The 12,407-nt window shown below is 46.0% G+C and overlaps 1 protein-coding gene across 1 annotated transcript; it reads left to right on the top strand.

The window, feature by feature from the left end:
• Positions 1-692: 692 nt before the first annotated feature.
• TUSC2 (tumor suppressor candidate 2) lies at positions 693-7,759 on the top strand. The gene is made up of 2 exons (XM_019547452.1): positions 693-1,272; positions 3,567-7,759. Exons 1-2 carry the CDS (start codon positions 1,126-1,128, stop codon positions 3,630-3,632), a joined length of 213 nt encoding a protein of 70 aa, XP_019402997.1. The 5' UTR covers positions 693-1,125; the 3' UTR covers positions 3,633-7,759.
• Positions 7,760-12,407: the final 4,648 nt, after the last annotated feature.

Here is a 12,407-nt window from a genome sequence, read left to right as displayed (position 1 = left end):
CCCCCTGTACCTCTGCCCTAGGGAGCCTCCTCCACTGTCCCATGCCCCTTGGGCAAGCCTCCCATGGCTCCATCCCATGCCCTGTCCTTGCTGGGCAGTGCCTGCCCCTGCCCCAGTCTGTCCTTCACCACGGGGGCCCTGATCTGCCCCCCCATGCCCCTTCCTCCCCACAGACTTACCAGCCAGACATTGCTCTCCATGCTGCTGGGCTGTGCATATTGGCTATTGAATCAGTACTGGCCGATATGGCTGTCTAATAATCATCAAAAAAAATCTTTATCTGTGCACCCCTAATGAAAACGGTTAGGGGGCTGGCACACACGAGTTATGAAGAGAGCTGGGGGAACTGGGCTTATTAAGTGTGGAGAAGAGAAGACTGAGAGGGGATTTAATAGCAGCCTTCAACTACCTGCAGGGTGGTTCCAAAGAGAATGGAGCTGGACTGTTCTCAGTGGTGGCAGATGACAGAACAGGGAGCAATAATTTCAAGTCACAGCAGGGGAAGTTTGGGTTACATATTAGTAAAAACTTTCTCACTAAGGTTAGAAAAGCACAGGAACAGGTTACCTAGAGAGGTTGTGGAATCTCCATCCTTGGAGGTTTTTAAGACTCAGCTAGACAAAGCCTTGGGTCAGATGATCTAGTTAGGGCTGGTCCTGCTTTGAGCAGGTGTTGGATTAGATGACCTCCTGAGGTCCCTTTCATCCCTCATTTTCTATGATTTTGTGATCTGTGACAGAGGGAAATGCCATCTCTGGGGTTATGCAGTCCTTAAACTCTTCATTGTCCATGCAACCTTGCACAGCAGCTATTGATTTTTCCATTGAAATCTGAGTGCAGTGTGAAGATTTAACACTGATTGCCTTAGTGGTTGCTTAGAGCTATGTTGAGCCCCTGCCTCACCTCACTCAATTTGGTGCTAAGCTGTTGTTGGTGGGGGGAGGGTGTTTTGTCAGCAGTCAAGTTCCCTGGCCGATTCCCAGTGCCATGAGGTGCTGCACTGTATGTGAGTTAACACTTCAAGGGTTGATACAGACTAGCTCACTCCTGTTTTTCCTCCAAAGTGTGTGAGACTGAGCAGGGATTGTCAATGGCAGCCCTAGCTGATGTTCATCCTGTTCCCTCATGCTGTTCTCTTCACTTCTTTGTAGTTCCATGTACTATGACGAGGATGGGGATCTCGCCCATGAATTCTATGAGGAAACAATCGTCACCAAGAATGGAAGGAAGCGTGCCAAGCTGAAAAGAATCCACAAAAACCTTATACCTCAGGTAACACATTTGGGAAGAAAGAGCTCCCCTGAGGCTTGGCTGGTAGTATATTAGCTCACCAAGAGACCCAGGTTGCCGGTGTCAGTGCAGTATGATGCTCCTCAGGTGGAAGTCCAGGGGTAGGTCACTGCAGTTGAAACTGTGCACGCCTAATGGATGATTGTTTACAACAGTACTCTAACCTCTTGCCTGGTGTCTTTCTGCTTAACTGCACCCCAAGGAAAGAATGAGTGTTCAGGCCTTCTTATTCTGTAACAAAAATGGTAAGATTGAACGGGGAGCACTCTGTGAACTTCAGTCAGAGAGGGTGAGGGGAGGGAAACAACTTACCTAAAAATGTTAGTTCCCAGGGCATCAAACCCCAGTGAACTTCTGGCACTGGAGTCTGTTAAGGGGCCACTAGATGGCGCAGGTTTGGCGCTGCACCCTCTATGGCTTGAGCCTGGCCTGCACTACAGGGCTTTGTTGGTAGAGCTTTTGCTGGCAAAAAACATATTTGCACCCATAGCTGCACTGTACTGGCATGACCCTCTCTGCAGCTGCACCTCTGAGCAGGGTAAGGCTTTTGCTGCTGCTTGAAGGTGTGGGTAGATGCTCCCGTACTTTCTGCTGAGTGGAGTTGTGCAGAGCTGCTGGAAGCAGCTGGATGTATATGCGGCTTCATGGAGGCAAGTTGCTTCCTGCCTTCAGGATGTCTGAGGCAGATGCAGGACCAGCTAAGTGAGCTGTTGGAAGCTTGTTAGAAGGCAGATGCAGGTCAGGACTTCTCAGTTTCCTGAAACCAGTGTTGGTCGGGTTTTAATGTTATTTGCCTTTCTGCCCTCCAGCTTTCACAGAGTTCACACTTAGTGTTGATCTAAAAATACAGGACTACTAATCTCTTGCCTTTAGTGCTCAGAGGTGTATAATCTCAACAAATCATCCCCCTAAAATCAGGCCAGAGAGTCGGCTGGAAATGAGCAAGAAGGGTGGAGGTCCTAAATAAAGAATAATAACTTATTTCCAAATACATAAGTAACCTGGAGAAGGTTTCAGGGGTTTACATTGAGGATTGTATTGAAGTTGATGTTGGGGTAGAGCAGACTTCATGTGCAAGCCTGTGCAGAAGTGCACACACTAGACCGGTGAGTGGGTTGGTACTGTTGACAGCTTTTCAGCGGCCAGAGTGAAATGAACTGAAGAGTGACTAGGGTCTCAGTCCAGATTTTAATGATATATCAGAAGCTCATACATCACACTTGCTACTTAGTAGTTACCCGATTTCTGGCATTTCTAGAGCAGAAGGCAAATGAGCTGTGGAAAGCAAGTTCCCTCTCACTTTTCCTGAGCTATTGAGCTTTATATTACACTCCAGCAAAAATGGTGGCCATTTTCCAGAAAATGCAAGTACTTTTCCTAACAGTAAAACTGCCTCTTCAAGATTTGCAGATGCTTACAATAGATGTTCACCTTTCTTCAGTGCCTTATACTTCTGGGCCTCAAAAAGCTTTGCAAACTTACACTAAAATATTGTACTCAAAGAAGCAGCATCTCCGTGTTGCATGTGAAGAAATATAAGCCCAGAGGGTAATGCAACTGTTACTGACATGTTCAAGGAGGGAAAAAAACAAAGCTATACCATGTTTCTGGCCTGTCCAGTGTGTGAGCACAGAGCCCAGCTAACATGCTTCCCTCTAATCCTTTGCCTCTGGAACCTATAAATGCTAAGCTTTCCCATATATTTGAAATGGGATGCTATTTGCATCACAGCTTGTTAAATGCATGAGGCTCTGAGTTTTGTTTCAGCTGGTATAGATGCTGCTCACATTCACGATACCCCTTTGGACTAGAAAGTTGCTGTTCCCCATGTATTGATCCTTTCCTTCTTCGGAGTTACTTGGGGGAACCAGGGGAGTGCTTGCTTAAGTGCCTCAGTGCTGGTGAATTAAAGATGTCACATGGTGGCTTTCAGAGTTGTCCGTCTTCTAAACCTGTGTCAGAACACAGGCCTATTGTGCTCAGCATCCTAGGAGCACCTTAATCTGACTTGCAGGGATTCTAGGGGCAGCTGGAGTCTCCACTGCCTGCTTGGTACTTCTGAGTGCCAGCAGGCAGGTCAGTTATAATAGCTTTATGGACTATTGTCCTCTAGTAGCTAGGCTGGTAACATAATAAACTTATTATGCTGTTCTATTTGGAGTGGCTTGTAGAGCATGGATCCTTTGTTTTCTGGCCCTTTCCTTAACATGCTGTCATGACAGCTCTGCTCTGTGCCAGTGTTGTCTCCTCACCACCCTCCTTGGCTCTCATTTCAGGGTATAGTGAAACTGGAGCATCCTCGTATTCATGTGGACTTTCCTGTTATCATCTGCGAGGTCTGAGCTGCGGGGGAAACACGAGCTGTTGCTGTGTGCTGTCAATGCACCCCACCTGCCCAGCCTTCCTGTACCTAGTGCAACCGCGCAAGGCTGCGTTGTGTCCTTGAAGAACAATGGTCTGTAAGCACAGACACACAAACTGTTGACTTTGAAGCTTCTCTTGTGTTGTGGAGGAGAAGCAGATGGGGCGGTATGGAATCGGATAGCTCTCTGGAATAGAATTGGCTAGGGATGCCTTTGCAGCAGGACTTGTTACATGAGACAGGTGACCTCATTTAACCACCTGCTTAAGAACTCACTTAACAGAGTCAGAAGATTAAAATACCTTTTGTAGCCTGTAGCCAATGTATGGATGGGTATGTGGAACTGCTGGCAAGATGCTGTGGTTGAGGCTTAATAGGGAGCGTCAGCCTGTACCTCTCACCAAATAAAACCCCTGCTTCTCAGGTACCTGCCCCAGGTAGAGTTGAGGTCAGGTAACTTGTTCTGTGTGTGTGGTAGCAGTGACTGGGGCCACTACTGCCCTGCACCTGAATGGTAGTAGTTAAATAACCAGTGCTGCAGTTCTGCCTTGCAGGGGTGTTCTGCAATGTATCCCTAACTGGACCTGCAAACAGAAGGGAAGTGAAGCAGTCTGAGGGGTGCCAATCTCAAATCCCATTGAAACAGGGTAGTGTGCTCCTCTTGGGATTGGGGGAGGCCAACTTCTAGTGCTGTAAACCTTGGTCTCCTTATATACAGCCTCTCCATGAGTGTGGAACCATTTTACGTTCCCAAGAATGCAGCATTAGTCCCCTAGGACCCTTTCTGATGGTCCTAGGAATGCCAGCTCAGATGGGCAAGCAGGCTGCTCCAAGGAGCCCCATTGGCCAGTGCTGGTGCTGTGGCAGACCCAGTCGATCAGATGTTTGCATCTTTGCAGCCCAAGTCCTAGGTGCTTTTGTCATCAGCGGTGTTCAGAGTTCCATGTGTGGGCAGGCAGCCTGTGCAAATGCAGATGGCTTTGCAGATTGGAATTCCCCAAGATTTGCATCCATGAGCATGTTTGCCTTAAAGGGAGCAGGCTGTGTTCCCACTGTGCGCCATTCTTCTCTTCTCTTCCTCCTCCCCTCTCCCTGTTGAATTTGCAGTGTGAGAGAGGGCAGGCTCTGGGGCATGACATTTTGTAGTAGGCCTGGCTTGCCCTTGGGCCACAGTCCCCCTTGAAACATGGTTCCAGGTAAAGTTCACCTGTAATTTTACTACAGCATTGACAGCATGCCCCAACTGTCTGTGTATGGTGGAGCCAAGCCAATGGAAGTCAGCCCCTTTCCATCCTTGCCTTCTAATACAATCAGTTGGAGTTTGTCTCCTGCTGCCTTGGACATCTCCCTGAACATATAAAAACCTCACTCCTCCACTGTGCCCATTGCCCAGTTTCTCATTTTGGGGACAAGAAGGAATGCAGTGCACTTTAATAGAAGGGTTTCCCTTCTCCTTTGGAAGGTCCAACTTTTTTTCTCCACCTATTTGATATACAAACTCCTGGCTTATGCAGGGCGGGGGGGAGGCCTTTTATCAGTTGGAATCGTATTGACAGCACCAAATGTTGCATTTCTGCATTTGCCATTTCATCCTTGCTTCCTTCAGGACTGAGCTGACTGCTGCTGAGCCAGAAATGAAGGCATGACCTGCATTACCCATCCCAAACACTAGGTGCCGCTTTTCCCACTTTGGGTTCCAGGAGAATGGGTACATTTGCTATGCACAAGCTGGAAGGTTGGGGACGTATCCCTCAGAACTTTATGAAGCTTTAAGAACTGGATCGAGACTCATTTCTGCAGCACTTGGCTTGTTAGACATCTCAATTCTCTTTCTAGAGTTTGTCATTTACTTTCTGAACACTTCAGACATTTGCTACCTCGATTTTCATTTAATCAGCTGGTACAAAGTCACCAGCAATATCAGCGTGTCTGTTTTGGATGTGTCCATCTCTGCCCCTGAAGAGCTGTAAGGGCTGTGTGCCATGATAATAGGTACTGGTAGCTGATAGTAGTATTGTTAACTTGGGGCTCTGTGTTACCATCTCCCCATAATCTCCTACTCTGTTCTGGTTGTCCCATTCGCACTCCAGTGACAAGTTTGGTCATAGCTCTGGTTTATGGTACTGCCTCCATCACCACCATGTATCTTCGGCTGTGAGTGGCAACTGGCTTCCTGGCCAGAGCTTGTGTGACAGCGCACCCTTTCTCATTTGTTTGGACAAGTCAGTCTTTAAAGGTATCCCACTGAGGTGTTCCTTGTTCTTTCCAGTCATTTTTTTGCAGGCTATTTGGGTTTAGCTAAGATCAGAGCTAACAGACCTCCTTAGAAAAGGCTTGTCTTTGGCACTGTTTGGAAGATGGAACCAACCTGGAGGTCCTGCCTCCAGTAAGGAGGAGATGAGGCTGAGTCTGCTCCTAGTCCTTGTTCCACTATGGCTAGGTTCAGTTGTGAAAAGCCACACTTTAGCTTCTCTCCATGTTACCGCAGGGGGGAATAGCTTGTGCTGTGAGCCAGCTCTTCTTAATAGCGGTTATAGGCTATAGGAGCGATCATGCATCCTCCCACCCCCTGTGAATCAGTTTGACTTAGGTTGGGTGTAATCTGCCACAGGGAAGTATGAAGAAGAGTATGTGGGAGCAGAGATGGCTTTTGTTGCAATGAGGCCTGACTACAAGCATCTTATTGCCCCCAAGATCCCCTAGTGAAGAAGCTTTTGGCCACTCTGTGGATCCAGCCATACTGGTGGATCCTCATATTGTGCTGCTGTTTGCAGTAGCAGCTCTTTGTCCTTGTACTAGACAAGTTATGAACAGCGAGATTAGATTTTTGCTTTGAATAGTGCATTGCCAAGGGCAGTGGACAGGGCACTAATTGGAAAAACCTCCATGTGAAGAGTTTGTTAGAGACAAGTGAGTTGGCTAATTGAGCTAGTTCTCCCAGGGAAGACCTGACATTGCAGAAAAGCCAGGGAACTTCCTACTGGTGTAGAAGGAAGGGAGCAGGACTAGAGGTTGGATGACATTCTGAGCAGGGAAAGCATATGTTTCTCCACATCCTAGTACTTGCCTGCTGCTAGGTGAAAGCAGTGAAATCCTACACTGATGCATTACATAGCAGCAAGCAATACCATGCAGAAGGATCATAATCATCTAGAGGAACTTGCAGCAAGGCTTTGACAGCAAAATCCTGACTATTTCAAAGGCCACTATGGTGCTTGCTGCACAGCTTCACCTTGGGAATATGATCCGACTCCCTATAGTAGAGTGGGTAGTGGTCTTGACAGACAGCTCACACCCTCTCTATGCCAGGCCTGAAACGCACCTTGTGCAAAGGATAGGGGAGTGGGGCAAACACTGTTACTACAATCAAGTTGTCATGCAGAGCCCCAAAGGGTTTAGCTGTGTGGTTTGCCAGGCAGCTTCTGAGCAGAGAGCTGGGACAGTGTCCTTTATCAGTGAAGCACACTCTTCCATTACTATTGTCACCCTTGTTTTAAATGATCTTGCATGTGCTGTAGAGGAACCTCCTCACCCACCCAGTGCAATCCAGCAGGGGTCTGCCCCATGAAAGGTTTCAGTCAGCCTAACTTCTCTCTCAGGTAGCAGGCTCCCTGGGGCTGCATGTAGCTGTTCTGACTCCTCTCTTGGCTGGCTAGCCCACTGGGCTTGAAGCTGTGCAATCAACCTGCTTGGTTTCTATAACCTCACTCCTTCTCTTCCCCCAACCTCATTTCCTCATGGGTAGGCTCCAGTCCTCTTGAATGGAAGTAAATGGGGCAGGGGAAGAACCCCTGGAAACAGTTGAAGGGGTGCATAAAATGTGAAGGTGACTGTAAATAGTATCTGTGTCCACTATACTGTTGGAGCAAGCAAAAAAATCTGTTTCCTTTCATTTTTTTACAATGTATTTCTGTGCAACTTTGTGCTTTCAAGTGTGGATGTGTAGAAGAACTGTATTCACCAACACTACACGTTCTACTCCTGTAGCATATGGATAGGATCCCTGATTTTAAAAAAAATGTACAATATTTATGGTCTTTCTTCTGCCTCTGAGTGCATCTGTCTAATTTTGTTAAATTTAAATAAAATTATTTGTAGAGCCCAACAGTTCAAGGCCTGTCTTATTTATGGAGCGTGGATTAGCACCTGGATATGTTAAGTTTGTAACAGCCATACTACTCTGCTCAAGGTCATTACCTGATTCCCTCTTTCTTTCCATCATACTTCAGCAAAAATAGTCTGACAAAGTACTGTTGTTGCCTACAAAAACTTATGTCTTTCTGAACAAGTTAATCTTTAAGGTGCTGTACTGCCCTGCCCTGGCTGGTGTTCTGTCCGACTTTGGAGAGGTGTTCAGACATCAGACTTGGCTGAGTGCATTCTCTGTGCCTTATACCCAATTCAGGATCTGCACTGATACTTCTGCAGGGGAGTGTCTGTACCAATATGTTCCGGCTGTGAGGGAACGCCACTGAGCTAAGTTCTGAAAACGGGTTTGGGAATAGAATGGCCCTAGTAGTGTAAGAGTCAATCCACGACATCTGTGTGAGATTAACACAATGGATCCCCACCAATTACCCAAGCATTCTCCACTGACAAGCAGAAAATACAGGAACCAAAGTGCAGCTGCTCTTCAGGCTCTCCAGGGCCTGTGAATGGGGGAGAACAGCAGCAAGGGAGAAGAGCTCAAGAATGAGGCTGGCAGTAGAACAATGGTCACGCACTGGCTGTGAATAAATCTTGATGGGAGGTGAGAAGGCTTCTGGCTATAAGCAATTAAGTTAACCTTCAGTAGCAGGAATTTGGGCAAGAACTCAAAATAGTGGCAGGGTAGAACTTAATCAGTTTATGAATGGGATAAGGCCTGGTTCCCTACAATTGCAGGGGTTGACCTCCATGACGCAGGCAGTCTGCCAAGCTCTCAGTGTGTATCCTTTTCCCCTAAACCAATTGACATGTCTGCTGCATGCTAAGCTGACGCCTCACCCTGTTAGTGGGCAATTTGTGGTGCTCGGCATATATGAACAGTTTACCTTAGGTGGTTTCTAGATGATGAAACCTAGGCATGTGGCATGGGTAAGATTGTTGACATTGTGGTCTTGGACATGATCTTGAGGACCTACGGTATTGGTTGTCTTGCAAGTAGTTGAGAAGCAAATGAACAAACTCTTGACTTGGTAGTCAACTTGCAAGGACCGGTATAGCAAGAGCTGCAAACAGGCTACTCCTGACATTGTTTGGGGGTGTGAAAGATCCAGCCTGTGGGTCATTTCATTCAGCCAGCCGGGCTCCTAAAGGAATGGTATTTGGAGGTGGGGTTGCTATTAAATTCCCAGTTACAGAGCCCCATTTGGGAGGGGGTGGGGGGAGTGGTACTGCTACTGCTAGGTCTGGCTTTGGTTCAGGCCCACAGGGAGCCCCATGGGTGTATCATAGTCAGAAGTCTTAATTGCAGTCCCTCCTCTGGGAGAATGGACAGATGTACACTATAGTTGCTTTAAAAGGGAAAGGAGAGCTGCTGCTGTGGAGTTTGCACAAGCTGTCAGGTTGCAGCTGTTGTCTGCATGATCCTAGAGGCAGCACAAGTTAGCTAAATCACCCTACCTTTGGCCCTGAATGAAAGCAGGTTTTGTTATGCTTGTCTCAACAGAATCTTGGGGATGTAATAGTTGCATCCTAACAGCTTATTTTTTTCATATTGATACAATTGTATGTCCCTATACTTTGATATCAGTGCAGTTGTTATGCCTGTCTATATGCTGACACTTCAATAGAACCATCTGCAAGTATGATTTGGGATCACACATTCTTTTTCCCTCCTCCTTCCCATGCACCTGTTAGAATTTAAAGTAGTTTTGGTGAAATAATTTTCAAATACTGAGCACTCTGACCATTAAACTCAAGGGTGGACTGTTAAGACTTTGAGGTGATCTCTCATTTATGCATTTGCGAGATCACAATCTCGCACTCATGCTTAGGACAAAATTAGTGTTGAAATAGTCATCTGCCATCATCATTGGCAAAAAGCGAATCTATAGTAACTCAAGCGATTGATTGTGTAAAGTTTTCTGTGTAGTTTGATGCACTTAAATATGTGGAGATTTTAAGGGTTTTTTGTGACCTTTTTGTATGACACTATAAACAATCTTAACTGAAAGAGGCATAGTTTTTTGCATCCCTATGTCAAACTTAACATCAGGCTGTGTACCCCTACTTCTTGACTTCTGTCGAATTAGGAGTAAGGGAATTGCTTCTGTCTCTTAGGAAAAGTTTCTCTTTTTTACCCTCAGAAGTTAAGTATCACCGTGTGCATTTGTGTTTTCTTTCTCTCTGAAAGAGCAGTTTTTGTACACAGGAGAACGAGGAGGCATAAGTTTCCATGCACTTCTGTGTGGAAGCTGTCCTGGATAGGAAAGGACTATTTGAAACGTTAATTAATCCTGATAGTGACATGCAGTTATATTTGGGTGTTTGTTAGTAAGAATTTTTTCTTCCTGTGTATTTGAAAATGGTGTGTTAGGGTGGCATTTGAACAGTGTGTGTACATTTAGCTTGTGATTTCAAGTTTGTCACATGTGGGCCATTTTGACCTATGCAATGCTGTGTCCTATGTTGAAATTCACTCTAACAAGTAGCTTCTTCCTTAAGGGCTGCTCTGCACAAAGTTTTACCAGTAAAATATTGCTAGGGAGTAGTTTTGGTTTGTTCTTTTGTTTGTTTGCTGCTATGGCTGTATGAGAAAATCCTAGTGTGGACACAGCGATACTGGTGTATTTTATTCTGCTTCCGAAACTGCTGTAAGCATTCTTAGACCAGTAAATCTATAGCTAGGGTTTGTTGCTGTTTTTATTTAATATGGGCATAAGTAGCAAAACTTGTAAGTGGAATCATACTGTTAAAGAGGTTAACACTGAGTATTCCTGTTCCTCGTGTTGCTTTGTCAGAGGGATTAGAACATAAATTTATACGCACTCCTTGATCACTCCAGGGACTGACGAATCAATTACGCGTTGGAAGCTGGTGGTCTAATAAGTCTTAAAACTGTTGTGATTGTGTTCCAGGATGTTGCCCAATGAGGGTGGCCGATGTTCCACGTTTCACTGTATGTTGAAACAGACATTCTATCACTTTCTGTTCAGCATCCTGCTTCCTTCCCCTGCCCTTTCACTCGTATACTTTTTAATGTTTTCCTGATGTACCACAGTTTTCATCATTTCCTTAGTACATGCGAGCCATTTGATGAAAACGAGCCATTTGATGAAAGCTTTAATGGGAGTGATTGACACCACAAAAATCTTGTCAACAGGTTTGGGCCAATGACATGCAACCAGCTGTGGAAAGTGGCAGTTGCTGGAAGCAGTATATCCTGACACTGCTTCTGGTTAAGGTCTGGACTGGGAGAGGAAAACTGAAATTGCTTGGAAGCAGCTAATGAGAACAGGAAGTGGGATGATAGTGCTTACATTAGACGCTCATGTTTTTTCTAACTTATTTTCTCTGATAACAACTACTAGTTTCGTGTAGGGTGTTATGAAAGTGTAGTTGCATAGGGAAGAGCTATGATATTCAGACTATGTACATTTTCCTTTATGGAGCACACTTAAATGCCCTGGGAACAGCTGACAGAAGTTTTTCATGCTGAAGTCAGCCTGCCAGTTAAGGGCCAATTACTCTGTTCTTGTTAGACCCATCTTGAGAGGACTTCAGTAAGAGAAAAGTCGAGACTAGAAATGATCTGTTATAAATCTGAAGTCCTTGTAGCTTGAGAAGAGTAAGATGATATTGGTGTAGTGACCATGTGCACAGGCAAGTCCAGGAAGTTTTAGTGTGTGGAACTGTGCAGCTTAACTCTCTACCACACAAGGCTATAAATCCTGGTTTTCAGTTGTGACCAAAGGGACCTGTTACTCAAACTCCTCTTTTAAAGATGAAGGAAGCTGCAGTCTCCATGTTTAATGCCTGTGGCTCTTGATGGAAAATTTTGGGCACCTCTGTAAGCAATCTGAGCTGTTGTTTACAGCCCTGGACACTGAGCACTCTCATCGAAGGGAAGGGATACGTTGGCGGGGATGCTGACATTCTTTGGCTTTTCACAAACTCTCATGAGATTTCTGGTTACCAGCCAAGCATGGCTGCAAAGGCAGCTCTGTTTAACACCTGAACTCAAGCATATTATCCTTTCCACCATATTGGCACTAGGACAGAGCCCCTGTCCTGAGACCAAAGAGCTGCACTGGCCCATCAGCAGGCTGAGGTGTCGTTCAGATGGCATAGGTGCCACCCTTGAGCTATGCCTAGCAGCCTGGGCAGAGCTTGAAGGAGCTATGGTGCAGCCTGAAGATGCATAGTGGGGAAGGGATGGGAGAGGCAGGAGGAGTAAGCTGTGCCTAGGTGCTGTTGTGAGGAGTTCCTATAGCAATAGAGCTTCAAGGGAAAAATTGTGCAGCAGCAGGTACAGGGCAGAGCTTAGCCAGCTGAGCTGCAGTGTTGGAGTTCGTATAACACCACCTTGGGAATAATATTCAGTACTGTTCTGGTATGATTCCTTCTGAAACAAGTAAGACTCACAGCTTCAGTGGTGGTAAATCCTACGTAAATCTGTGCAGCTGAGCTCCTGGCCCATCTATCCACTCTAGGTGGGTGGGATTTGTATAGTTTCATAGTTAGTAGGGTCAGAAGGGACCTGAGCAGATCATCAAGTCCAACCCCCTGCCATGGCAGGAAAGAGTACTGGGGTCAAACGACCCCAGCAAGG

The sequence above is a fragment of the Crocodylus porosus genome, unplaced genomic scaffold (genome assembly GCF_001723895.1).
Source record: "Crocodylus porosus isolate Cpor-Errol unplaced genomic scaffold, CroPor_comp1, whole genome shotgun sequence".
Classification (NCBI taxonomy): Eukaryota; Metazoa; Chordata; order Crocodylia; family Crocodylidae; genus Crocodylus; species Crocodylus porosus.
This window is presented reverse-complemented; position numbering and strand designations above follow the sequence as displayed.